Source organism: Syngnathoides biaculeatus, chromosome 6, assembly GCF_019802595.1.
Source record: "Syngnathoides biaculeatus isolate LvHL_M chromosome 6, ASM1980259v1, whole genome shotgun sequence".
NCBI classification, from domain to species: domain Eukaryota; kingdom Metazoa; phylum Chordata; class Actinopteri; order Syngnathiformes; family Syngnathidae; genus Syngnathoides; species Syngnathoides biaculeatus.
In genome coordinates, this window is record NC_084645.1 from 32,123,729 (window position 1) to 32,150,205 (window position 26,477).

At 42.1% G+C, this 26,477-nt stretch overlaps 4 protein-coding genes across 6 annotated transcripts in view; 2 read left to right on the forward strand and 2 right to left on the reverse strand.

Moving 5' to 3' along the window:
• The window catches only part of scaper (S-phase cyclin A-associated protein in the ER), a 66,574-nt gene extending 64,966 nt beyond the window's left edge, over nt 1-1,608 (forward strand). For all 3 annotated transcript variants that reach the window (XM_061823730.1, XM_061823728.1, XM_061823729.1), the window contains 2 exons: nt 688-733; nt 891-1,608. In XM_061823730.1, the coding sequence (XP_061679714.1) occupies nt 688-733; nt 891-988 (144 nt within the window). In that variant the 3' untranslated portion in view covers nt 989-1,608. The remainder of the gene's footprint in view (nt 1-687; nt 734-890) is intronic.
• An 855-nt stretch (nt 1,609-2,463) lies between these two features.
• Nucleotides 2,464-6,022, reverse strand: isl2a (ISL LIM homeobox 2a). Its single transcript, XM_061822720.1, has 6 exons — nt 5,931-6,022; nt 5,417-5,606; nt 4,947-5,206; nt 4,559-4,845; nt 3,656-3,823; nt 2,464-2,804 (listed from the first exon to the last, which is right to left on the reverse strand). The coding sequence occupies exons 1-6, from the start codon at nt 5,947-5,949 to the stop codon at nt 2,688-2,690; spliced, it is 1,041 nt and encodes a 346-aa protein (XP_061678704.1). The 5' UTR covers nt 5,950-6,022; the 3' UTR covers nt 2,464-2,687.
• Nucleotides 6,023-7,699: 1,677 nt separating this feature from the next.
• etfa (electron transfer flavoprotein subunit alpha) lies at nt 7,700-15,517 on the forward strand. The gene is made up of 12 exons (XM_061823321.1): nt 7,700-7,849; nt 8,644-8,793; nt 8,914-8,995; nt 9,078-9,160; nt 9,954-10,053; nt 10,169-10,279; nt 11,180-11,281; nt 11,413-11,481; nt 11,563-11,645; nt 13,167-13,232; nt 13,323-13,403; nt 15,206-15,517. Exons 1-12 carry the CDS (start codon nt 7,811-7,813, stop codon nt 15,239-15,241), a joined length of 1,002 nt encoding a protein of 333 aa, XP_061679305.1. The 5' UTR covers nt 7,700-7,810; the 3' UTR covers nt 15,242-15,517.
• Nucleotides 15,518-15,567: 50 nt separating this feature from the next.
• Nucleotides 15,568-26,477, reverse strand: part of tmem266 (transmembrane protein 266) — a 28,868-nt gene continuing 17,958 nt past the window's right edge. Inside the window, exons 4-10 of the mRNA XM_061823320.1 lie at nt 24,070-24,143; nt 23,412-23,468; nt 23,143-23,281; nt 20,688-20,803; nt 19,974-20,166; nt 17,425-17,487; nt 15,568-17,352 (exon numbers count right to left, since the gene is read on the reverse strand). Coding sequence (XP_061679304.1) covers nt 16,739-17,352; nt 17,425-17,487; nt 19,974-20,166; nt 20,688-20,803; nt 23,143-23,281; nt 23,412-23,468; nt 24,070-24,143 — 1,256 coding nt within the window. The 3' untranslated portion in view covers nt 15,568-16,738. The remainder of the gene's footprint in view (nt 17,353-17,424; nt 17,488-19,973; nt 20,167-20,687; nt 20,804-23,142; nt 23,282-23,411; nt 23,469-24,069; nt 24,144-26,477) is intronic.

A 26,477-nucleotide genomic window follows, 5' to 3' on the forward strand; every position in this document is an offset into this window, starting at 1 on the left:
TCAACTCCCAGTGAACACTTTGTCTCCTTTATCTTCCTCTGACAACACGCGGCCAAGCGCCACTGTTTGGACATCGATGATCCCGCCATTCGCAAGGAAGCGAGCCATTGTCATTACTTTCAAACAGACACACAATGCAGGCAGCCTTATTGTTGTGCCCCCCCCCCCCGCATTCCTCAGAAGGAAACGAAGATGGACTGCGGCTACTCATAATGGGGGCAAAATCTTGTGAAAAAATAAAATACCCCTTTGCAGTTATCAAGGCCTGCCACACACAGTGATGCGCACAGATGTAAAAATAGTATTGTGAAAAAATTACATTGGTAACTTACACACACATAACCGCACGTATACCGACACGCTGCAAAGGAAAAACTGCAACCCTGTCTGGTTTTGAGGCTCCACATTCAACACACACACACTTTTTTTTTTTTTTTGAACCACAAAAAGCTGCTGTGGTCAAGAAAAGAGCTGTTAATTTTATTCCCAACCCAAACTCGTTTGGCTCAGTTTGATTTCCCCTGCATGCCACTGACCAGCGATTAATCAAATGTTGAAAAAACTCTGGCGCGATCTATTCGCCCATATTAGGTCGTTGCAAACAAAATGCCGCCAAATAAATTGCATGATCGTGATTTTAAGAGGTAATTGAAAATGTTAACTTTGAATTTTCCATGATCCTCCTAGGATTGTGCTGCAAGTGAGAAACATGAAAGTAAAACAAAGCAAAGCGGTAAGTGTCACGCGCAACACTTTTTGACTTCATGGTTCTCCATACAAGGCAGTTCACGATGGAGTTCTTTTCCTATATGGTTTTTCACCTGCTCAATTTTGATCTTGTGAACACTCACACGGTCCGTTTCGTGTGTCTCTCTCTGTGTCCCATGCAGCGCTCCAACAGTTGGATTACTACGAGTTGCCCAACCGCTTCCCTCGAGATCAGTGGGATTCCGCCTTGCAGTTTTTCCTTAAAAAGCACGACGAATGACGAATGACCGAGAGACACTATTCAACAAAGATTAAAAAAAAAAAAAATTGTTGACTCCCCTGACTTGGGGCTGATTTTAAAAACCATTCAACTATATAAAAAAAAAAAACAAAAAAAAAAAAGTGTATTCCTTATTTAACAATGATCCACCCGCTGGAAAAGCAAACTGATATCAATGAAGTATTTGCACCACACATCTTGTCTGTATATTGCAACAAAAGTTTTTTGGTCTATTCTGGAGAGGAAACAATTTATTCAGTTCCCTATTTTGTACTCATGCTACTATTTTGAAATTTTTCAGAATGTATTTCCGTCTTACATCTTTCAGTTGCATTACCAAGAAGACAAAACAGTAATCAGTTTGTGAACGGACAGAATAAATATTTATGTTAATGTATCTTTTGTTAATTTATAATTATAATGTGTACAAATGTACATAAAATTTGGGGTGGGGATTGCTCGTTTTTAAGGTTTTGTTTGTTTCAATCACCATTAACATCAAATAGTGGTGAGTTTTGTCAGTAGCTTGTGGTTTCATTTACATACTGTAAATCATTTACATTTAATCATTGTGGCTGATAACGTTTACTTTGAATTAAAAAGAAAATGTTAAAAATGAACCACACATTTGCTGTCTTGCCTCTTCATTTCTGCGCATTGTTACTTCAGACCAAAGAAGGGAAAAAAAGTGAATTCCAATCGAAATTGCAAATTGACTTCCGCCATTGTGACTGTCCTTAAATTCGTTGCTGGCGCCGAATCTGGTCCGGGCCTTGTGTGAGGCTCGGTTTCCTGGCACTTATAAAAGCGGATCCTCCCAAAACAAATTGTGAAGGTGTCGTGTGTCAGGGCCTGCTTGACCCGGGTGCTCCCTCTTGTCCGGCGGCTATTTGCCGTGCAGCATTCCGACTGGAAGGAAAATAAACTCAGGACACGCCACGATGCGTCGGCGGGCGGCGTGGAATACCCCACGCCCCCACCCGTCCTTCTCCACCCACTGTGTTGTGTTGTCCGCCTTGGCAGGTGATGCCATGTGCAGATAAGACTGTCGTCTGTCTGGACTGTAGCCATTAAAAAAAAAAAAAAACAAACAAAAACTTAAAGGAAACAAAAACATTAAATAGCGCAGAAAAAAATAAGTACACGTGCGTATTTCCAATTACGTACTATTGATATATACTGTATGGCGATAGTCACGCAAATAAAAGGCTCCATTTATTTGGGGATTTAAAAATAATATTTAGTAATCCAGCGACGTCGTTCAAAAATATTTTTTAACCAACAGATTTGCTTAGTGGTTTAGTGCGATTTTAAAAAAAATGTTTATACCATTGTGACTTTTTTGTATTGCTTGCGACAACATTTTACACACGTGAAGTAAAAATGCAAATAAATGAATTTTATCACCATTTTTTTTATTGGTAATGTTGGGTATTTTGCTAGAATAATAAATAATAATAACTTATTTTCCCGCGCAAATGATAAAGCGATGCCATGCACATCCACACATGTATTCTGGCTTCCACAAAAATACAACTGTTCGAATCCCACAAGGCGTGTCCGCTCCCGTAGTGCCCTTGAGCCGAAAATTGAAAAAAAGCGTTGAGTATCCTCGGGAGTTAATCCATCAGCAGCATTAGCACCCTGTGATTGTTCAGTTCTGGGGGGAGGACTTGGGGTCCCGTGACCCAGCTCCTCCTCACGTGTCCACGGGACTCTGTACCATGCTGTTCGGCGTGTCCGGGAGCTGAGACGACAGCGAGGTGACGTCACTGGCCGAAGAGTTCCCCAACGAGCCCGACTCGGAAAAAGACATCTGAAGAACACGCACAAGAAGAAGGTTAGATATTTAAAAAAAAAAAAAGAAAAATGTGTGTGTGTCTGTAAAATGTACATATTAATATTTGCAGATCATTTAAGTTGATTTAGTCACTAAGAATAATAGTAACAAAACAATGAACACATTTCAAAATGTCAATTGTAGACAGAAATGTCATTTATGCATAACCAAATCAGCATTTATATATTTATAAATGGCATTTACATGTAGAGGTTAGGATATTTATAACTAATGTTCATTATAATTAATTGTACCTGCAGGCGTTTTTTGTGCATATAATTATCACAATAACCTAATATTACCGAAGATGACGTGGTGGTGAATGATAAAATATCTACTTGTAGTGAGTTTACAGCATCATACTGAGACCTGCTTCTAATATTTTAGTTATTGCCAAATTCAGGAATGACACAATATTACAGAAACATACTCTGTTTTTTTTTCAAAGCTGCTAGAAATATATTAATTCCCAAAAAAAAAAAAACATATTTGTTGTTGTGGTTGGACTTTGCATTGATGTACAATTGCACTGCGCTTTCTCTTTTTTGTTTTGTTTTTTTGTTTTTGTTTTTTGGTACTGGATTATTCAAATACAAAGGCAGTATTCTTCGTATTTTATTGCACTGTTCATTTCACATTGTTTATTATTTTTGCCGGGAGTTTGCAGCGCCGTAAGGTTTTGTAATATTTAAGCATTGGTCAAAATGCTATTGAAACTCTTCTCGGTACGATGATGTGCAGTTAAACTCTCATTATTATGATGTGCGTGACCATGTCAAATGTACTCCATGTGGTATTTTGCAATTCCGCCGTGGGTTGTTTCTTACGAGCTGCTGGAAGGCGGGCTGGTCCAGGTCGCTTTGCAGGGCGAAGTCGCTGAGGGTCTTCCAGGGCGGCTGGTAGCTCTGCACCTCCACGGAGTTCCCCTGCTCGGTGCTGTCGTGGCGGATGGGGCTGCCCGCCACCAGGGGCGTTCCTGTGAGGCCCTGCAGGTTCTACAAGCCACATACATTCAGGAAAAAGACCCTAATATACGCCCAATATTATTACAACGTCACCAACTGTATTTTGTTAACGACTTACTCGTATGTAAAATTCAAGGCCTGTTTCGTTAAACTACCATAATGGTTTTTTTTTTTTCTTGGTAACGTTCTTCGGGATGTCTGTGCACTTAAAACATATTTTCACGAAATATTGTTACGTGCTCATAAGTCATTCCAATGGTGTGTATATTCCATCAATGAAAAGACGTCATGAAATCAGAATATAGCGCGCGTTCGAGCCTTACAGCAGCGCACTCGCAGTAGATTGCTAAAAAGAACTTTTCAAAATATGCCTTATTAGAATTATATTAAAAGACTGTTCATACACGATAAATTGGCATGTGTTTTTGGGAGCTGCATATTTTCTAAAACAATGTCTTCAAGTCTATTTGTTTTATTAATTTCGTCAATTTGAGTATTTTTCTACGCGCTGTGCTGTTTACATAAAGTTGGAATACTGGAGTCATTTGAATTGTTTTATATCAAGATGATATGAATAATAAATTAAAATGTGACGTTTAGTAATAGTCGGCCTACATATTGAATTGAAAAAATAAGTTAAAGCTCTTTTTTTTGTTAAATTAAAGACAATTCTAAAGAGTTGTTGAATGTAAATTGAAGCATGCCAGCGTTTCTGGTATTATAATAATCATAATTATTATTATTATTATTTGTGCGACAGCTCACCGTTTTGTCGCAGTGTTGCTGCTGCTGCAGCTGCTTTATCAGAATGGACTTCTTCTTGTCTTTGCAGCGTTTGTTCTGGAACCAGACCCGGATCACTCTGGGGCTCAGGCCGGTCATCTCCACCAGCTGCTCCTTCATCAGGGCGTCGGGCCTCGGGTTGGCGTTGTAGCACGTCCGCAAGGTGTGGAGCTGCTTCTCGTTCAGCACCGTCCGGACCCGGGTGGTCTTCTCGGACTGCTTGTGGATGTGGTTCCGGTGATGTGTTGGGTGCCGAACGGAGGCTAGGTCTGAAAGACGGGGAAAAAATGAGATCCACAAAATAAGCTCTAAAGCCACGGGAAGGGTATTTTATTAAGATGTACATGTACACAGATAATAATAATAATACCGGTGACGTGCAGAGGTCTGGTGTGAATGGTGCCGGGGCTTAGCGGGCTATCGACGGAGGTCCTGTCCAGTAGCAGGGCATGGTCGGCCCGACACAGGAGCTGGTCGTCCCGCACCGAGAACTCGTCACCGGGCAGGAGGTGTCGACTGCACACGGAGCATCGGAAACACTCCATGTGATAGACGCTTCGTCGAGCTCTCATCACCAGGTCGCTGCTGCAGAAGCCCGTGTTGCATTTTGCACATTTGATGCCAAATAACCTAAAAAAAAATAAAAAATTAAAAAAAAAAGTCAGTCACCTGTTAAAAAAAAAGTTTGGATCCGTGTTGAAAGTACCCCCCGCCCCTCAAAAAAAATGCATTTGGTTTGCAGGTGCGCAATTTCTGCACACTTTCATTTTAGTATTTTAAGACGGGGCTCCTGATATAAGAGGGAGAAATAATAAACATATCATTTGACACGATTCCTACCTTACATAATCTCTTTTACAATAAGGCTTTCCGTCTCGGACGAAGCAAGTGCAGGTCTCGTCCAAGTACTGGCTGCACTCTGCACACTTGAGGCAGGCTGCGTGCCACTCCAGGTCCGGGGACACCCTCATGATGAACTGGTCGTGTATCTGACTCCCGCAGCCCACGCACATTGCAACTCCTGACTTCTCTGCACAGACGCGGAGACGAACGTGAATGCAACACATGCACCGTGCAGGAGATCACCCCCGACCCCCCCTCAATCCACGCAGCATCATCTCACTCTCCTCACCTATAGAGAAGTCAACTAAATTATTACCACGATTAATCTATTTAAAAAAAATAGCACCAAGCGCTGCACGACTCGCTTTAACCACAACACATAAATTGCGACATTTCATTTGATATGCAGCTTCTCAGGCGGTTTTGCGATAACAACGAGAAGGATAAAAAAAAAAAAAAAAAAAAAAAAAAAACAGTCAGCGTTGAAAATCGTGAAAAGTGAAGGTCGTACTTTTGGAATGATCCCCCATGTCATCCAGTGAGCGGGATGTCCACCATGCGGGAGAACGGGAGGGGGCTGGGAGAGCGTCCCGTCCCCTTGCTTGCTCCTTCAACTTGTGTTGGCAGCACCGATGGGAGCGCACAAAACAAAGCCCCCCCCTCACCCCCACCCAAACTGTGACGTCGACAGACCTCGGACCTCTGCGGGTCCGCGCACACGCACACACGCAGACACAAAGGGAGAGCGTGCCACCGTGCAAATCCCCCTCCTGTTTTTTTACTTTAACCTCGTCTCACATGTGGGGTAACTTTTTTTTTTTTTTTTTAACTGTTTGCCGAGCTGCCAGGATGCATGTACATGTAAGCCATGTTCTTTTTTTTGCCCTTTTTTCGGACGTTTCAATTTGTCTTAACACGACTGTTACAGTTATTCATTCTGTGAACTTTATTTCAATCCGATCTCCTTTTACATTCGGATTTTTATTAGTATTTAAAAAAAATCTTTTATCATTCAAAAGAGGTTTTAAAAGGTCTATAAAACGTAGATTCTTTAGTGTTTGGGACTCACACTATTGTAATTAAATGATTTTTTTTCATTATACATTTTGTAGGGCTTTATTATACTTGTAAATAATAATTCAATCACAAATAAATAAATAAATCCGAATAAAATGATACAACAAATTAATTTCTTATGGCCATTTACTGTCACTCTACAGAGCCCTCTACTGGAAAGAAGCTATAATTTTTTTTTTTTTTACAAAACTTCAAAAAGAGCGGATTTTTTTGTGCTGCTAATTATTTTGAAACTTGCATTTAAAAAAAACATAACGGAACCAGATGTTTAAACAAAAAGATACATAATTGTTTTTTTCCCCTCACTGTCTGACACGTTTAACTGGAGCAAATACTGTCTATTTATGTATATAATACTTCAGACTTTGGAGAAAGTCATGAAAAATTGTTTTGGAAAATCATTCCTTCATTATTTCGGCATATAACAAATAGAAATGATTTTGATAATCGTAATTGAACCATAAGAGGAAACGTTTTGTGTGATTTAATTTGAACTAAAAATGTGCTGGTTTTAAAGGAAGGCTCGAGTGTTGTGCGTTTGTAGCTAATGGTGTGGCAGGTAAATGGTTAATAAGATTATTACTGTTCGTACATATTTTCCTTTTAATGTATGGAATTCATTTCGAAAGTTTAAAGAAACAAACATTTTGGTAGCTAAAAAATTGGCCATTTAAGTTCTCTATAGTGAAAAGCTACATTTGGAAAAAAAAACCGGTGCATTAGTAATATAATTTTACTAAATACAGAACATATATTCACATTTTACACTCATTGTACATTATATACCTTCTTTTACAGTAGCATAATTAGACTACAAGATTATCATTATGCAACATGCGACGTCTTCAACTTGGTTTTTGCTTGTTTGGATATATTTTACTTTATTTTAATCTCTCTCTCTCTCTCTCTCTCTCTCTCTCTCTCTCTCTCTCTTCCATACCCCGCCTCCTGCCCAATGACAGCTGCGATAGGCTCCAGCACTCCCGCGACCCCCGTGAGGATAAGCGGCTCAGAAAATGGATGGATGTATATGTGGACATATAAATGTTAACAGTTGAAAATACACGCTTTGATATTGACAGAAACGTAAAAGTCATGAAAATCTTTAGGGAAATTTGCAATTTACGATTTACTTTCAGCCTCTGAGAGGAGTGTCGCCCCTACCAAGATGGCCGTTTTACAGGCACGTTTGTCACGTTGTTTAGCTTCTGTCCCGCGATAGGTTCACTTATTACGTCACCCGACCTTGGACCCAGAGCCTTCTCTTCTGTGTGTGCGGCAGTGTGCGGAGGGGCATCCAGACCAGAGTCCACCATGAACAGAATTTTTACCAAAACGAGTGTGACACGCTTGGTAAGGGTAACTAATGAACCGGTTACAAAAATTACCCAATTGCTGTGCTTTTATTTGAGATAGACCAGAAACAAGAGCTATCTCAGTTGTTTTCTTGCAGCAGCTGCCAGCCAGTGAAGAGAATTTCTCAGTACAAAAAAAAAAAAAATCGTTGTAGTAAATCGTTTTGCTTGCACAAGGTTGCCGCTCAATAGACTAAAGTGTGCCATAACTTTTTAATGTTTCACTTATGAGTAGACAAGGCGGTCTTGGACAGTGCAAAGCGGTGTTAGCATAGTAGCCGCCGCGGTGGTTATGAAACTTCGAAGTTGTAAACAACCGAGTCGAAATCATTCATGTCTTAGGTAACTTGAATGTTTTTAAGATGTATTCTGCAATACGGTGCTAAAATCAGTTATTATAAAGGTCAAGTATAGGATAGATGATCTTTTAATGTCAGTATTGTGTAAAAACATGAGCGGCCGCTCTGTTCTCGGCTAGTAATGTCTAGCTGTATCCGAACGAATTCTGCCTGGCGTTATCTTGAAGGTTACTGAAGAACATTGTGCAGTTTCACACTCACGTTGTGCATACACGACATGATATTCAATTGTAAGTTTTATTTTTCCTTAAAATGTACATTAGGTCTGATTACATATGGCGTTAATAAGACCGGCCACAATATTAGGTAGACCTGCACAATACAAGAGCTGTGTCAGACTTTCTACTTTTACGACGATGATGATAATGTTCACGTTCACGTTTACTGGAATTTCAGGGTTGTTGTTACCCTGACATTTTGTCTTGTTCAACAGGCTGGCGTCCTCCAAAGGTTTCAGAGCACTCTAGTGGTTGCAGAACACAGCAATGACAAGTTGACGCCGATCACGCTGAATGCCATTAGTGCTGCGAGCAAACTTGGCGGAGAAGTGTCTTGTCTTGTCGCAGGGACAAACTGCGCAAAGGTGCAAAGACAAAACAAAACATCAGACTCGTACACTAACTTAAAACACAAGAATGCCATGATACACTGATGACAGACGTCTGATATGTTTATCTTGACACTTAGTATGCAATTTTTCCAGGTTGTGGAAGAAATCAGTAAAGTACAAGGTGTGAAGAAAGTTTTGGTGGCTCAAAGTGACTCTTGCAAAGGAGCTCTCCCGGGTACACACGCAAACATGTCGACAGTCATCTGTCAGCGTTGTCAGAATTCTGACATTTACTTAGGTGCGGTCTTGTTCTCTAGAGGAGCTGACGCCACTCGTCTTGGCCACGCAAAAGCAGTTCAACTTCACCCACATCTGTGCCGGCGCCTCGGCTTTTGGAAAGGTAACACTGAGACGAGGGCGGAATTGGCAGCAGGCTGTGAATACTGTAGATGGCAAAACTGATACAGATGATGCACACAAAAAATGGATTTCCAAATTTTGTCATCCAATTGATGGGACAGGACAGAAACATTTGAATTTAAGTGAGACATACATTGATTTTTATTTATTTATTTTTTTTCACAATTTAGAATAGTTTGGGCGGCGCAGTGGATCAGCTTTCAAAGCGTTGGCCTCACAGTTCTGAGGTCCTTGGTTCAATCCCAGACCCGCCTGTGTGGAGTTTGCATGTTCTCCCAGTGCCTGCGTGGGTTTTTCCTCCGGGCACTCCGGTTTCTTCCCACATCCACAAAACATGGAACATTAATTGGACGCTCTAAATTGCCCCGAGGTGTGATTGTGAGCGCGGCTGTTTTTCTCAGTGTGCCCTGCGTTTGGCTGGCGACCAGTTCAGGGTGTACCCCGCCTGCTACCCGTTGACAGCTGGGATAGGCTCCAGCACTCCCCGTGACCCTGAGGACAAGCGGTAAAGAAAATGGACGGATGGATAGAATAGTTTGTTTGTGACATGGTTTTATCAAAATACCCAGAGGATCTAGAATGATAGCACATTACACACACTGTATTTCTTGTCAAGTTGAAACCATCCCAGAGGGTGGCCCCGTGTTGTACAAGTTAGCCACTATTTACCCCGCCCCCTACATTTTTGGGACAATGGCGAATCCCAAGTCTCTTGACGTACATATCTGTTCTCTGCTGTGCTCATTTTCCTCAAATGTATTTTTCTTGTATAGAACTTGCTGCCAAGAGTGGCTGCCAAGTTGGATGTGGCTCCCATCTCGGATATCATTGAGATCAAGTCTCCAGACACGTTTGTTAGAGCCATCTACGCCGGTAGGTTGTTAATATTTTGACAAAAACATGGTTCGCTAACGACACAATTCAAAAAGTAGTTTTGACTTGTATGACTGTTAGTGACACAGCGTGTGCGTGTGTGGAATGTGCCCAGGAAATGCTCTTAGCACAGTGAAGTGTAATGAGGCCGTGAAGGTGTTCACTGTAAGAGGGACGTCCTTTGAGGCGGTTCCTGCAGAGGGAGGAAATGCTGCAACAGAATCTGGTAAAAAAAACAAAAACAAAAAAACACATCATTGTCACCTTTTCATACAGCTTGATGTTGGATGTCACCAATGTTCCCTCTAATTTTTGATGTCTGAGCGAACGCACTAAGCCCATGAGGGCCCTTTGACCACTGAGTGAGCAACATCAGACATACGCAATGTGGTCAATCAGTGTCATCCACTGAAGTTACACGCCTCATTAAAAGGTCCTCCTTTACATTCCCATCAGAACATTATTAAGAACAATTTTGTGTTTTTGCAAACTTACACTGAAAATGTCAACAAACAAAAAAAAAAAACACTTGGCTAACCAGCCCAAGCCAACCATGAACTATAAATTTAAAAGGTCGCTTCCAACTATGTTTCATTTTTTTTAACCCACAATGATATCCCTGTCAGTTTTTCTTGGTGTAAAACTGAATTATTGCTCGCAGAATATTTTTAGCAGTGCTTCTAGAAAGCTGAACGATGGTCCCAAACAGTTTTAGGGTTAGCTTTTTGGGCACTTTATTGTCTGTGCTTTCATCCTCGATCAGGCTGTGCCAAAGTGGAATTTTAGCATTACACTCAAATTGTAATTACTATTTGAAGAACAGAGGGGGCGGAGTCAGGTAAAACAGGAAGTAGAGTGTGCGGCCCAGTGTGGCAGCCAGCAGCTCGTTGTGAGAGGCTGTGAGCTGCCGTGATTTAAAAAAAATAGCAAAACAAAAAACGTCAAACTGTAGTTCATTGTGCTGGATCTGTTTTCATCTCTGACAAGTGCGCAGTTGTGCATCTTAGAGGGAAGATTGGATGTGACTAGTGCAGAGGTGTACCTTATGTTCTAGCCATGTGCTGTACTGCATATGTTTTATTATTATTTTTTTTTTTTTTTTGCGTGGTTTCCATGTGATCCGCAGTGGCTGCTGATTCTGCCGTGGGAGTTTCTGAGTGGCTGGAACAGAATCTGACCAAGAGTGACCGTCCAGAGTTGACCAGCGCAAAGGTCGTCGTGTCAGGAGGTGGGACAAGTTTTGTCCCGGCAGGAGTTGCAACTAAACGCTAAAAATTAATTTCTTTCCATCGTTGGTGAAGTTGATTTAATCTCATTCACCGTTTTTTTTTTTTTTTTTTTCCTCGTGTGCGTTTCCAGGAAGAGGCTTGAAGAGTGGAGAGAACTTTAAATTGCTCTACGATCTGGCAGACAAAATGAACGCAGCAGGTGAGACGTCGTATAAAACGGGCACATCATTGGATGTCGTTATTTTTACAGCGGTTAAACGCAGGTGCCATTTTATTTCAGTTGGCGCTTCTAGAGCCGCAGTGGACGCCGGCTATGTTCCTAACGATATGCAAGTCGGACAAACGGGCAAGATTGTAGCACCGGTAAGTTGTTCCTTCATTGATTATTGATAGATATTAAATTGCATATACACCAATGGCCACGAACTTGTACAGTTAACAAAATATTGCTTTAAAATAGCACAAAACCTTTTGAGTTTGAAATATTATCTTATGAGAGCGGATGGGTACTTCAAAGCAGTAAAACTTTGTCTCCCCAGATTTTCTGTGGCGTGATCCTTTACCTTCACTTGTCAAAGTTAAGGCGAAGTGTATGTTCTTTCATTTTAATATCACAATCGCTAACTTTTTTTTAAAACCTGCTTTTAAAAGTTCAAATTTCACTTGTACATAGAGTGAATAAAGGTTTTATGATGGCAACAGTTGGACCCATGAAAGGATTATTTTGTATACATTATGTGGTAAAAAAAAATAGTTTCAGTGTCTCAGAATGAATTCTGTTCATCTCAAGCCTTGGAGAGTCCACTGTACAGTATTTGCAAGTCGTTTTTATCGTCCTTGTCCTTTCATTAAAGGTTAATTATCCATTAGACAGTTCAGTCGGGTTCTCCGGTGATGATTATTCACACATTAAGTGCAGCTAATGGCACCGTTAAGTGTTCTTAGGGGGGCCAGTTCATCCATTTCTCTTTCGAATAGTGATGTCTGGTCCGGTTCTTAGACCAGAACCAGACTGTCCTACTGTAATTTCCGGCCTACAAGCCGCGACTTTTTTCACACGCTTTCAACCCTGCGGTTTATGCGGTGCTCTCGAGCGGAAAAGGTAAGAATGAGACAGGTGGATTATATGTGCCGAGGAAGTGACGTTTACCGGCCCTATTAGCGCTTTGCTAGCGTTGGCGGTGTGATAGCGTGTTGATGTTGTTACTGGCGTGTCTGAGTGATATTTACCGGTAAGTTTTATTTTAACCGTCCTAACGCCGTGCTAGCATTAGACTCTTTCTGTGTACCGTCTTTCTTTCTAAATATCTCGTGTTTCATTGTGTACCGGCCCTGTTACTGTTAGCGTGGTGGTAGCGGTGCGTTAGCATTAAACTCTTTTTACCGTCTTTCATTGTCAATATCTCATGTTTCAATGTGTACCGGTAAGTTTTATTTTAACCGGCCCTGTTAGCGTGAGCGAAGTCTTTCTGTGTACCGTCTTTGTAAATATCTCTTGTATGAATGTGGGTTTCAGTGTGGGCATTTAATTGCAGCTTTTACACAGCTGCGGCGTATGTATGTACCAAATAGTATTTCCTTTACAAATGTACTCGGTGAGGCTTCTAAACAGGTACACTCTGTAAGCCGCGAATTACGGTAATTATCTTTTTTGACTGTAAAGACTAGCTGGTTTAAATGAATTTTGCTGTGATAAATCACATTCCTGTACACATTAACATCGAGGTCCTCCAAGACTGGGCTGGGACTTAAAAGCAGCACTGAAATGTTCCTACTGGACTTGCACGAAGGTTCTCCCGAGTGGATGTGCCGACTGGAGAGCCTCTTGTCACACGCCATATTCCCGACGTTTTTTAACGAGCACGTTCCTGTTCACGTCCACAGGAGCTGTACATCGCTGTGGGCATCTCTGGCGCTATTCAACACTTGGCCGGAATGAAAGATAGCAAGGTAAATCTCACAAGACAACTGCAAATTTTGGGCAATTTTGATGTACTCCTGAAATACTCGAGAGGGTTCACCGTGTTTGAATGCCTTTAGACGATCGTGGCTATCAACAAGGACCCAGAGGCTCCCATTTTCCAGGTGTCAGACTACGGCTTGGTTGCTGATCTCTTTAAGGTGAGCTGTTGGGTCTACAGAATGCGAAATAATTGCAATCCTTTGTACGGGAACTTAACTTAAAAAAAAAAAAAAACACAAAATAAAATATGAACGACTCTGAGAAAACCGCAGTGAATAAATTAAGGTCCTGTATCAAACACCTTTTATAAAAATGATAAAAAGTTTTGTGTGACAGTTTTCCAATGCAAATTACAACCACATTTGTTCATTGTAAAAGTGTTGCACAGCTCTTGTTGGCTTGAATCTCGCGGGACGTGTCACGCGAAGTGTGCCGGTGTCTTGACGAACTCCCCGTGAACGTGATTAGTAATAATTGTGAGTGGCGGTAGACTCGTGACCTCCGGCGTGAGATCGGCTTACCGGTGATCAGGTAGCTGATTAAAATGGATGGCCCCTCTGCTCGTTTCCCCCTCCACACCCCCAAAAAGGACAATTGATACTCGTGATGAACTCTGTTGTCTCCTGAAGTTGCCGAGGAATAATTTGAGTGCTTTTATATCACCGAGACTAACAAAGTGTGTCTAGTTTAAGGTTGCCTGTTATTTATCACTGTGTTTCTCGGTTATGTTTCTTCGTGGTGACAAATGTTGCCGATATGTTCATCTCTGTGGGGAAACATACACAGCCAAATGTCGGGGCACACGCTCTGGCTGTTACACATACACTTGCTGGTAGAACCAATTTTGTTGGGAAGACTTTCTACAAGATTTGAAAGTGCGCTTGAGTCCATTCATCCATTCATCATTGTTGGATGAGTTTTGCATTCGCTAGACTTTTGCCGGGTGGCACGGTGGTGCAGCTGTAAAGTGTTGGCCTCACAGTTTTGAGGTCCAGGGTTCGATCCTGGCCCCGCCTGTGTGCTGTTTGCATGTTCTCCCCGTGCCTGCGTAGGTTTCCTCCGGGCACTCCGGTTTCCTCCCACATCCCAAAAACATGCAACATTAATTGGACACTCTAAATTGCTCCGAGGAGTGATTCTGAGTGGTACCGTCGTCTGTCTCCATGTGACCTGCGATTGGCTGGCCACCATTTCAGGGTGTACCCCGCCTCCTGCCCGTTGACAGCTGGGATATGCTCCAGCACTCCTGTGACCCTTGTGAGGATAAGCGGCGAAGAAAATGGATGGCTGGACTTTTGCCACATGCTTGGCAAGAAGAAGAAACCAGATGCAGGGACAACTAAGGGTCAAAAATATCTCATGACAGAAATCAGTTCACTTTAGCTTTGTGCATTAATAGATGCATGCATTTCTTCAGTTAATGTTGGCTGTGTGGAAAACTCAATACCCTAAATGTGTTTGAAATAATACCAGTTGCTAATTTAAAAATATTTCAAACTATGAAAAAAAAACAAACAAAGTTAAATATCATCTTAGACAACCATTGTTTCTTCAATTTCTTCATTTCCATGCCCGGTACTACTAAAGTTATATTACAAATATTATGAACATAACAAAACGCATCTGATTCCATAATTCTTTGTCCTATTTAACAAGTTTAAGATTAATCGTATTCCCAGCGGTTTTGGTTAGCATCAACAAAACCGTGGAAAAAGGCAGGTATGATGATGTTTGCTCTTCAATTCAACTCTTATGAATAGATATATATAAATGTTGTCATTATCATATGTGTCCAAACAAATGGAGCTTTACTCGTACCACGGCACTGAAATGAACAGTAAACCAAAGAGAGATGGTGGTTTAATAATTTTTTTTAAATGACTATAATAAACCACGTGATGATTACAAAATTGACTATTGACTTCACAAAGTCCTAATCTGACCTGTTGCTGTCCCCCAGGCTGTCCCTGAGATGACCGAAGCGCTGAGCAAGTGAGGAGCAAGCGAGCGACAAAAGTTTCACGTACTACCTGCGGCCTTCGCCCAGAGCGAGTCCACGATGCAACAGGCCTGCCGTAAATGTCTTTTGATCAATGACATATTTTACATATACACCAATTTTAAATGTCAACAACTGAAGCACATCTTTCGTTGACCATGTTTTGTGCCTCCTGATAGCGACTAGCTGCAATTGTCTGGGACGTTTTCCTGCTAACCTAAGACCGTTGTAATTTTGAGATTGCGCGTATTAAAGGTGACAATTGATGACTCACTTGTGTATTCTTGTTGTCTTTATTGGTTGCTCTGTGTCGTGTCAGCCCTCCGTAATGACCCAGATAGAAAATGGCTGTTGCCGGTACTATAAAGTTGCTGTGCAGTATTTTCGAAGCTTCATGCTATAATCAATTGGTAGTAGATGCACATTCTTGTTTACAAATATTTACACAGCTTAACGAGCTTTGAAAGTCAATCATGTACACGATGTCATTGATGCACATATTAAAAGTTCAGTAGACCAAGCTGAACCTGATTAGATTGCAAAAAAACTCATTTTTCATAGAATTTAGATTACAAACATTGCTAAAATAGAAAGAGATTAAAAATGACTTTAACACTGATTCCACTGTACCTTGCAGTTATTTCACCAAACTGCTTTTATGATGTTTTATTAAAAGGGCAAATGTTCTATGTCCATGAAGCATTAGGAATGCTTCCTGTTGCTGGTCAAGTTTTTGTCAAAATGATCAAAGTGTCTTGGTGAGTCATTTCCTGATAAGTAGTCCTCCTGCATCATGGGCTCACAAGTTGTACAAATGAAGCCCGTTGACGTGTTTGCTCTTGTTCTCCATCATGTTATGTCCATGAAAGATGAAGGACAGGAGCATCTACGCAGGTCCCTGTTCGGGCTCTCACCCACCATGTTGAGTTCTAGACTGAATATAAACTTTTGCATCAATTGAGGTTTCTGTTCCTGCTCCCCTCCACCATGTAACGTCCCAGTCAGGTGCTGATTTGGAGCAGCTACTGAAGTTCTGCTCACTTCCACCCTCTCACGTATCAGACAGATGAGAACATCAGTTTAGCTTCCTGTTCCTGCTCTGTGCCACTTTCTTATGACCCAGACAATGATGGATTCAAGCATCGATTGAGATTCCTGTTTCTGCTCTTGTACACCGTTTTAATTCCCACACACAGAATTAACGAGAACATTTCTGGAGTTTCCTCTTCCTGGTTTCTTTCACTGCTTTATGTGTCGCACAGATGATGGATTCAAGTATCATTTAAGGTCCCTGTCCACCATTTGATGTCCCTGACAGAGGGCGGTTCGGAGCATTAAGTGAGGTTCCTGTTCCTGCTATCTTTCATCACCTTATATCTCAGACTGATTATGGATATGCGAAGCGAACAAGGTTCCTGTTCCTGTTCACTATCTTATGTCTCTGATAGACAGTGGTTTTGCGCATCAAGAGAGGTTCCTGTTCCTGCCACAGCCTTATGTCCCAGACAGATGATGGATCGGAGTGTCGACCGGCTCCATCATCCGGTACTTCTCCTCGAGGAAAGCTTCAGTGCCCTGCAGTTGGATGAGGGGTTTGCTGTGCGACCTGAGCTGGCTCTCCTGGTTCCGCTTGTTGTAGATGTTCACTCTGTTCTCCAGTTCGGAGCTGTTTTTAGTGGAACCGGTCGGGCTGGGCGGTTTAAGGTTGACGGGGTCCAGGCCCTTCTGGGTGAGACAGGAGTCCTCAGATAAAGATGAGAGCAACTCTTGCACCACGGCGCTGGGACTCCCCCTGGGCTGAGTCCCCAGGGTCAGGGGGCTGCTGTAGGGTGGCGGGTAGCAGCGTTGTTCGCTGTAGTCCGCGGACGTAGAAGCCTCGCGCACGGTGGAGCTGTAGTCGGCGGCCGACCCCAGCGTTCGGCTGCTGATGTGCGACGCCGTGGTGGCCGAGGCTTCGCTGGCCGAGCTGTTGGCCCTCTGCAGGCGGCTGCCGGATACGCCGTCCGCGCTCACCAGCGACGGGGGGAGGTGGCTCGGGTTGTCGGGAAGGTGGACGTCGATAGCCGCCGTGGTGATGACGCGCGCGGCGGGGTCTGCGATGCCCGTGTCTACAAGAGACAGCACACGGACTGATGTGGATCCCGGAATGGGGGAGTGAAAGGGATGTCGTTGATGCTCACCGCTGCTTGGCTCGCTGTAGTACTGACTGATGTAGTTGTTCATGTCGTCCTGGCCGGGGTGATCTGAAGACAGTGGAAGATACGGTAGCAGCACAACTTTTGGTCAATGTGGTATGAACTCACAACAGTAGTAGATAAAATAGGACTTTTTTTTTCCCCATTTCTTGTGATAGATAAGAACTGATTGAATATAAATCTTTTTAATAATCCTTCTAGTCTTGTTTTAGAATAATTTCATTTGCAGGCCTGGTAGGTGCGATTAACATGTTGCCACTTTTTCAAATGTGATTGGGAAAAAGGATTGGACCAGGGGTCATCCACCGTTTTGAGGCTGAGGGCTACTTCATCAGAACTGATTGAACGAAGGGCTACATGACTTAATTCATAATTCATTATACATACATAAAATACTTTTGTTTTAATTCTTTGTATGTGACACTACAGTCATTTTAAAAATGTAAAAAAAAAAGTCAGATTCAAAATTTAAAACTGTGGTATTTTTAGAACATGCCTCGCGGGGGCCTTAAATTGTCATCGCGGGGCACCGCGTTGGTGACCCCTGGATTGGACCAATACCATTGATCAACTTTGCTGTTGTCAGATAGACAAGGTATAACATAATAAATTCAAAGTTATTGATTTATGAAACTGCTATAATAATAATAATACAAATTACACACAAAAAAATAATCCATGTGTGTTGATGTGTGTCTTATTTTTAAGCCCCCATTGGTCATGAAAATTTTGAGGAGCTTTTCATAACCCTTAATTGTTTTAAGTGTATCATGTCATACGTGAGGGGCCCAGGTCCATATGATCAATAACACGAGTGCATAAGGAGTAGTAGTGCAGCAGAAACTTCTCAGGTGTATTTCCATAATTTACAGCTTTGATAAAGTTATGACTTGTCACTGATTTTTAATGTGGACTTCAGATGTGTTAGAGGAAAGTGTGTGTGATGTCAACCCTTCATAAAAGGTCCAAATTAGCACTGCCTATTACCATGTTTTTCTACTTACTGCTAGTATTTGCTCGGCTTTTAGTACTCCTCAAGGTTCCCCAAATCCTAAAGTGTTGTAATACGGCCAAATAGATGCTATTTGTTAGCATGTCTGTGATGGCTGTTAGCATTAAGAGAACGGAATTCAACACAAAATTATGTTGTGATTTTTAACAGTACACTCCTATTGGGACTAGCATTAAACACTTGCTGGCACTTTTTTGTGAAGAATTATTTGGTATTTGCCAAACTGCTGCTTGTTTCCGACTGAGATGAATTCACTACCGCCACATAGCAACTGTATCTTAAAATTTTCACTCGGAAGTCAAAGGAAAACAATTCAGCGGAACGATGGCAAATAGAAAATAAGTATTTGAACACCCTGCTATATTGCAAGTTCTCCCACGTAGAAATCATGGAGGGGTCTGAAATGTTCATTGCAGACGCATGTCCACTGTGAGTTGTTTGTTGTTGTTGTTTGTTTGCAATTACAGAAGTCAAACGTTTCCTGTAGCTGTTCACCAGGGATTTTGGCCCACTCCTCCACACAGATCTTCACTAGATCACAAATCACATCATTAAAATAATCATACATTGTGATTTCTGGATTTTTCTTTTTAGATTTTCTCTCTCACAGTGGACATGCACCTACGATGAAAATTTCAGACCCCTCCATGATTTCTAAGTGGGAGAACTTGCAATATCGCAGGGTGTTCAAATACTTATTTTCTTCACTGTGTGTCGAAAAACTCTTAAGTTGGGTCACTCACATTCCAAGGCATCAGTCTATAAAAAGTACAAATGTTAAATGTTACATTTGATGTTGTACTTTTTTGGCCTGGACGGATTCTTCTTCCTGTTGATTGAAACAAAGGTAACCGCCACATTACGTACCCCAATTGCTACGGTGAGCATTCATTTTACATATTTAATGACAGCCACAACCTCTAAAAAAGAATATTTGGATGCTAAATGCTTTCACTATTGATTACAATTACAGCAGGTGTTCAAATTATTTTTGTTGTCTGTGCAGATGGAGTCATGTATATATTGTGTATACTCTATAACTTGTGTATTTTGACGACGTCAAAGGCTCTTACAATATACTGTGTATGACAGTGAGGAATGTTAAAATTTTATCTAAAATATTGTTGTAGAGTCACGGTGTTATGATAACGCATAATTCATTTAACATGATTTCATATGGTAAAAGTGGGTTGAAACCTACACAAGTTGGAGGTTAACCAGCATCCCGGATCAGATTGTTCTCGACCATGAAGGTTCTACTCTGTTTCTTATCAAATATTATCAGCCTGAAGGTTTTTTTTTTTTCATGGCCGCCAGTTCCACATGAACAAGTTTCAGTTTCAGGTCTACTTGTCCGTGCATCGACAATCATTTGTTGGGCAGCTCGCAAGGCACCGTTGACACAATTCAGCAGCGCAAACAAGTGAACGCCGCTTTGTGCACTAAAGACAGCATCTGATAGCTAGAAAGATAACACCTGATAGCTTGCCGGCACAAAGGGGCCCCTATTCCAGACGGTTACCTGAGGGTCCGCCGGGCTCTCTAACTTTGGCCGGCCTGTGATGTTCGGAGACCCCAGGGGCCAGTCCGTCCACCTCATGGAAACTGCTGCTCGGTTTACCCCACATATGGTGGATCTGCATGGCTGCTTCCCGCTCCGCCGCCAGATCCAGGTCCTGCTGGGCCAGGTGGGCCCTCAGCTGCCGGATCTCGAACTGAAGGGAGAGAGGAAGAGAAAAGGGGTGTTGACTTCATTTCTTCACTCTTTTCAGCGTGAAAGAATCGGACTGTCTGCATTGTACGAGGCAAAAATCGAAATGGTGTAGCATGACGACTCGATGACTGCGGGCCTTGAAGCCCACACCACAGCTCACAGAAAGTGTTTATTCAATTACTGATAAAATCTAATAACATTATTCATAAACAATTGATCCTTATTTTTAAAACTCCCGTAGTCATTAAAATTTTTTTTGCCTATCCAAAATGACTTTGAGTGAGCGTTGGGGATAATTTAGAGTCTTCATTGAACTTCACATGCATGCAGTATTTTTGTAGTACCTCCAGAAAATTCACTGGTAAAATAAAACCATTTAAACTCCACGCAGGAAGCCCAGAGCCGAAATTTGAACACAAGACCTTAGAACTGTGAGGCTCCAGCAGTTTTTGGTTTTGGTCTCATCGTGCTTTATTGCTCTCTGCTGGTAACACACTGTAATTACTCATGAATTGCACTCACCGCCTGCTCCTGGCAGATCTGAGTGAGGCGGTCGAGCTGGTCCTCTCGCACCACCTTGGTCTTCTCATACTGCTGGATCTCCAGCTCCATCTCCACCTTCACTTGCAGCACGTAGGCTGCAGCAAGACATAAAAAATATATACTCTAATTCTGTTTTCTTTGTACTTGCAAACAACAATAACAACAACCCTGGACTGGGTTGTTTTACAGCAGATTACCTTTCTGACGGTTGTGACATAAATTGTTCAAACATAATGATTAGTAATCGTGACTAATAATGACCAATGTTCAACAGCCTGGCTTTATGTGGAGCACGTAGATTCGCACAGCAAAGACACTTAAGGGGAAGTTAACGTTGATTGTGTTTGCTAGCCAATGAGCTAATGAGCTAGCCTGCGAAGTGATAAATCAGCAAATTAATGAGCTAAAAAGACTGCTCCACCACGGTGATCTTTTAAACGTCAACACTTTGCTCTGGCTTGTTTTGTGTCAGTCGCCAATTACTGTAACTCACAGGAAATTTAGATATCTATTATGTTCGCTTGCCCGTGAGCTAACGTGGGAGATAGCAAAGTAGCTAACAGCTTGCTCCACTGCAGTGAAGACACCAAACATCAACGAAGAGGACATTTTCTGAAAATGATAAATTATAATATAGTATAAGATATAATACTAACTTAATACAGTATATAAAGAAATGGGCCACAGAAAAAAGTGCATATTTTTGGTTCAGGGCAAAATGACAGTTTGCATGTTCTCCCTGTGTTAGTGTGGCTTTTCTCTGGGTATATATATATATATATATATATATATACACAAAAAATAAACAATTGCAAGTTTTTTGACACCGTATTTATTTTAGAATATAACTGGTGAATTAGATATAATAAAATAATAATAGAATTAATTATGAATAATTAATTCAAAAATGAGAATTAATTATTTTATATGGCCCTTTATTTATTTATTTGACCTCAATTACGTTTGATCTAACCCATCCGGCCGATTTAAAAATCAAATTTGTCCAATCAGCAGGAAGGTCCGGCCGAAAGTAAGACGAGGTGAGTGGTCCCTTCTCACCTGCCACCTCCACTCCGCACATTGTGCAGCTAATTGGAAAACCACAAGGGGGAGCAAGGCTATTAAAATCAACAATGACTCCCAACAAACAGTGTGTTCTGCTCTCCATAATTGGTTTAACAGTTTGCCCTCAGCGACTGCCTCAGCGGAACAAAAACACATTAATTAGGACAGCATAATACCATAAGTCATGTTAAATCAATAAAATAACGAGGAAAGAGACAATTGAAGCAACAAGCTCGAGAGGGGACACACACAATCACATGAACATACACTCTGCGGTGGTCTTTGCGTAAGTGGCACCCTGCCCTGTGCAAGACCACTGGCCACAACACACACACACGCACGCACACAATGGAGTCGACCTTTTGTTTTTAATCAAAATATATTGAATAATAAACCAATAAGAAGACAGTAACATCACCAAACAACTTGAATTAAGGAAAGAAACAGGAAAGAAGTGTTACGAATATTATAAATCACTTTTGTTGTAATCGTTCATCTCTAACCCTTTCACGCCTCTCCATTTTCCAAGCTACTTATCCTCACAAGGCTCGTGGAAGTACTGGAGCCTATCCCAGCCATCCATGGGCGAAAGGCAGACTCCACCTTGAGTGGTCACCAGGTAGTCACAGGGAACACATCGACATGGTCACTGAGTGAGAACTGAACCCACACTGACTGCACCAAAGTCAGGCAAGTGAACCACTACACTATCAGTGACCTGGGGACTACTTATTACAAATATTTCATCTTTGTTTCCCAGCGTGCTTGCTTTTTTATGCTAAGGCTTAGATGATAAAATTATTTCAAATTATTTCCCCATGGGCGGCACGTTGGCCTCACAGTTCTGAGGACCCGGGTTTGATCCCGGCCCCGACTGTGTGGAGTTTGCATGTTCTCCCTGTGCCTGCGTGGGTTTCGTCTGGACACTCCGGTTTCCTCCCACATCCCAAAAACATGCAACATTAATTGGACACTCGAAATTGCCCCTCGGTGTGATTGTGAGTGCAACTGTTTGTCTGTACGTGCCCTGCGATTGGCTGGCGACCAATTCACGGTGTATCCCACCTCCTGCCCGTTGACAGCTGGGATAAGCTCTGGCACTCCCTGCGACCCTTGTGAGGATAAGCGGCAAAAGAAAATGGATGGATGGATATTTCCCCACAAAGGACGACTCCACGAATGACCAGAAACTGCCCATACAAATGGCAAATGGCAATCAAAAATTATTTTATGTTGCATTTCATCAAAATTAGGGATGTGTTGCCCCCCCCCCCCCCCTCCCGACTGACGCCACCCCGTACGGTCGCACATCGCGCACATGCCAGAAAGCCGCCACCCCACACCCGTGCACACACGGAGTCCGCATTACCGTCAATAACCCTCTTGACCCTCCATATGCGCAGCGTGATGATTAGCCCAATGGCGTCCCAGGGGCTGCTGGGGCCGTTGGCCACCGTGGAGGCCACCATGGGGGCCAGCGAGAGGACGATGACGGCTCCGTCGAACACCTGAGGGAAGAAGAAGAAAAAAAAAAAAAGACACTTGCACGTTGGCCATGTTGCGCGGTGACTTTGAGGCAATGACACTGCAGAGAAGGAAGCCCCTGAGGCGGGACTAATAGCACCCACGGGAGCTTACCTCCACTTTATTCTCGATGTAATCCCATATCCCCAGGACCACGATCCTGAAAACAGTCTTGAGGGGTGGGTGGGGGGGACAGAGGACGAAGACAGAGAGAAGGTGACACTGTCGGTGAGATGCGAGAAAAACAAAGCGAGGCCAACTAAAACACTGCGCGACACCGGATATTGGAAGCAGCGCATCCTGGGTCGCAACTTCCAATAAAAGACCAAGGCGGTGGCATTTATTGCTGCCGTGCATGTGTGGGTTCATCCCTTGCAGCTAACCCTGCTAATGAATTTAAATGTTCGCAGCGGGCCCATCAAGTCTGAGGAAGACAAACGTCTCAGGCTGTTGAGGAAACAGGGATCGATACTTGAACAGCTGCGCTTATTTGGCGCCGCAAGAACAACAACTGCGCTCGGAAAAGATTGTGCAGTACGTGTGGGACAACATCGATAAATTCCAGGTAAATATCAATATTTGTATTAAATATACTGGCGTGGTGGCGTTAAGCATGTCTGCCTCAAGGCTATTAAAGTAATATTTGACAGTGTATACACGTGTAATTTAAACTACAGTTTTGGTTGGGTGTTGACTTGAGATCATGTGCAGCAAAAAGTGGTTAGCACATCTGTGAGCTTGTTTAATGGGCGTACCTCTGCAGGGGACTCACCTCGGTGAAGAACACGGACAGGATAGCCAGGCTGATCCAGTGGATGACGCAGGCAAACTGGGAAGCGTTGTTAACTGCAGGCGAGAGGAAAAACCATTAGTCGGTGGGCTCACGGACGGATGTGTATTCGTTGCGCTAATAAAATGTATACCAGATGGCATTAAACAGCTCAGCTCCCCCCCGCCATCATTAATATGACTTTTAAACCTCAACAACTCATGAGATTTTTTTTAATTAGATATTTTCAAAAAATAAACAACTGACATAAATGTGGTTGGAGACCTTATCATTGGGGACATGGCTGTTTTTAGAATCAACCAATCCCATCCTAACTCAGGTCCAAATGGAATCAGCACGCACCTGCCACCACTAAAACTCATTTCATACAGTTCAGATGTTCGAGTTGGCTATTCCTGATTTTTTTTCTTTCTGACAGAAGCCTTGAAGGTTTTATGCCAAAACTGACCGATACGATACGTATGTGGAATACATGTGCCGAGGAAGTGACTTTGACCGGCCCTGTTTGCGCTGCGCTAGCGTTAGCGTTAAACTCTTTCTGTGTTCCATCTTTGTAAAAATCACGTGTTTCAATGTGGGTTACAATGTGGGCACTTTTACACAGCTGCGGCGTATGTATGTACCAAATGGTATTAAACAGCTCAGCTCCCCCCCGCCATCATTAATATGACTTTTAAACCTCAACAACTCATGAGATTTTTTTTAATTAGATATTTTCAAAAAATAAACAACTGACATAAATGTGGTTGGAGACCTTATCATTGGGGACATGGCTGTTTTTAGAATCAACCAATCCCATCCTAACTCAGGTCCAAATGGAATCAGCACGCACCTGCCACCACTAAAACTCATTTCATACAGTTCAGATGTTCGAGTTGGCTATTCCTGATTTTTTTTCTTTCTGACAGAAGCCTTGAAGGTTTTATGCCAAAACTGACCGATACGATACGTATGTGGAATACATGTGCCGAGGAAGTGACTTTGACCGGCCCTGTTTGCGCTGCGCTAGCGTTAGCGTTAAACTCTTTCTGTGTTCCATCTTTGTAAAAATCACGTGTTTCAATGTGGGTTACAATGTGGGCACTTTTACACAGCTGCGGCGTATGTATGTACCAAATGGTATTTCCTTTACAAATGTACTGGGTGAGGCTTGTAACCAGGTGTGGTCTGTAGGCCAGGAATTACGGGTCTTTGTATTTTTGGTTCTCTTTTCAACAATATTGGTGCCACTAATTTCATTGGGAAAATTGTGATAAGAAGCAGATGGGTATGTTTGACAATGTCAAATTTGGTGCTGGACTAAAAAGATCGTTTGGCTCAGTGTCTCCTTATAATGCCTCTTATGATAATCGTGCCAAATGCAAATGTTTTCAGCGGAAGAATTGCTGGAGGGGGGGTTGAAAACACAGCTTCAATAGTATGCCTATTTAGAACCTAATATAGTGGCAAACATTTCAGAAACATCCATGAGTTGCAAATTATTTCAATAAATTGTACTGACAAAAGCAGGTGAAGTTAACAGCGGGTCCAACAGGTTGCGGATTCATTGAATCAGATCACAGGGCACCTTTGGCACGTGGGACGTTGCTGAACATTCTGGGACCGCTCATCGCATGAAAAGTTAAAGAGCCGTGCATAGATGAAGAAGGTGTAAGGTACCAGTCTCTTTGGTCATTCTTGACATTTTCCAAGTACTCATCACGTGTTATCTTGAGTACATACTTAATTAACACTGCCTTTTGAAAATTTGTCTCACTTTTTAAAAATGGGAACAAAAACTGCATGCAATTCTCAATCCATTGAGGTATTTTAGCAAGAAACATGAAGCTTCATTAAATTAGTAAGTATATAAGTATAGTATAGTAAGTGTAAAGACACTCATTAAAGTATAGTGTTGTACATTGTAGTTTTGAAAGTTTAATTGCTACTAAAAGAAAATACAGTACAGTAGTGCCTTGAGATACGAGTGACCCGACTTATAAGTTTTTCCAATGTACAAGTGGTCATTTGGACAGCTTTTTTGCTTTGAATTGCAAGCAAAAATCCGAGAGGAGTTAATATTTTGATCAACACTTCAGATTGAAGTTGATTGTCAAATATAACCTAAAAAAAACATTGTCTCTTGAAAATAACTGCACATCTTTGCATCGCGCTAGCACAATGCTAACACCCAAAGTAAAACACCATAAACGGGCAAACGACTAGCATTGATAGTTGATGTTTTTACCCTTTAAACAATACACATTTGAACAGAAATGGTGCAGCAACATGCAGACAAAAACAATACTCCATCCATCCATCCATCCATCCATCCATCCATTTTTTTAGCCGCTAATCCTCACAAGCGTCGCGGGGAGTGCTGGAGCCCATCCCAGCTGTCAACGGGAAGG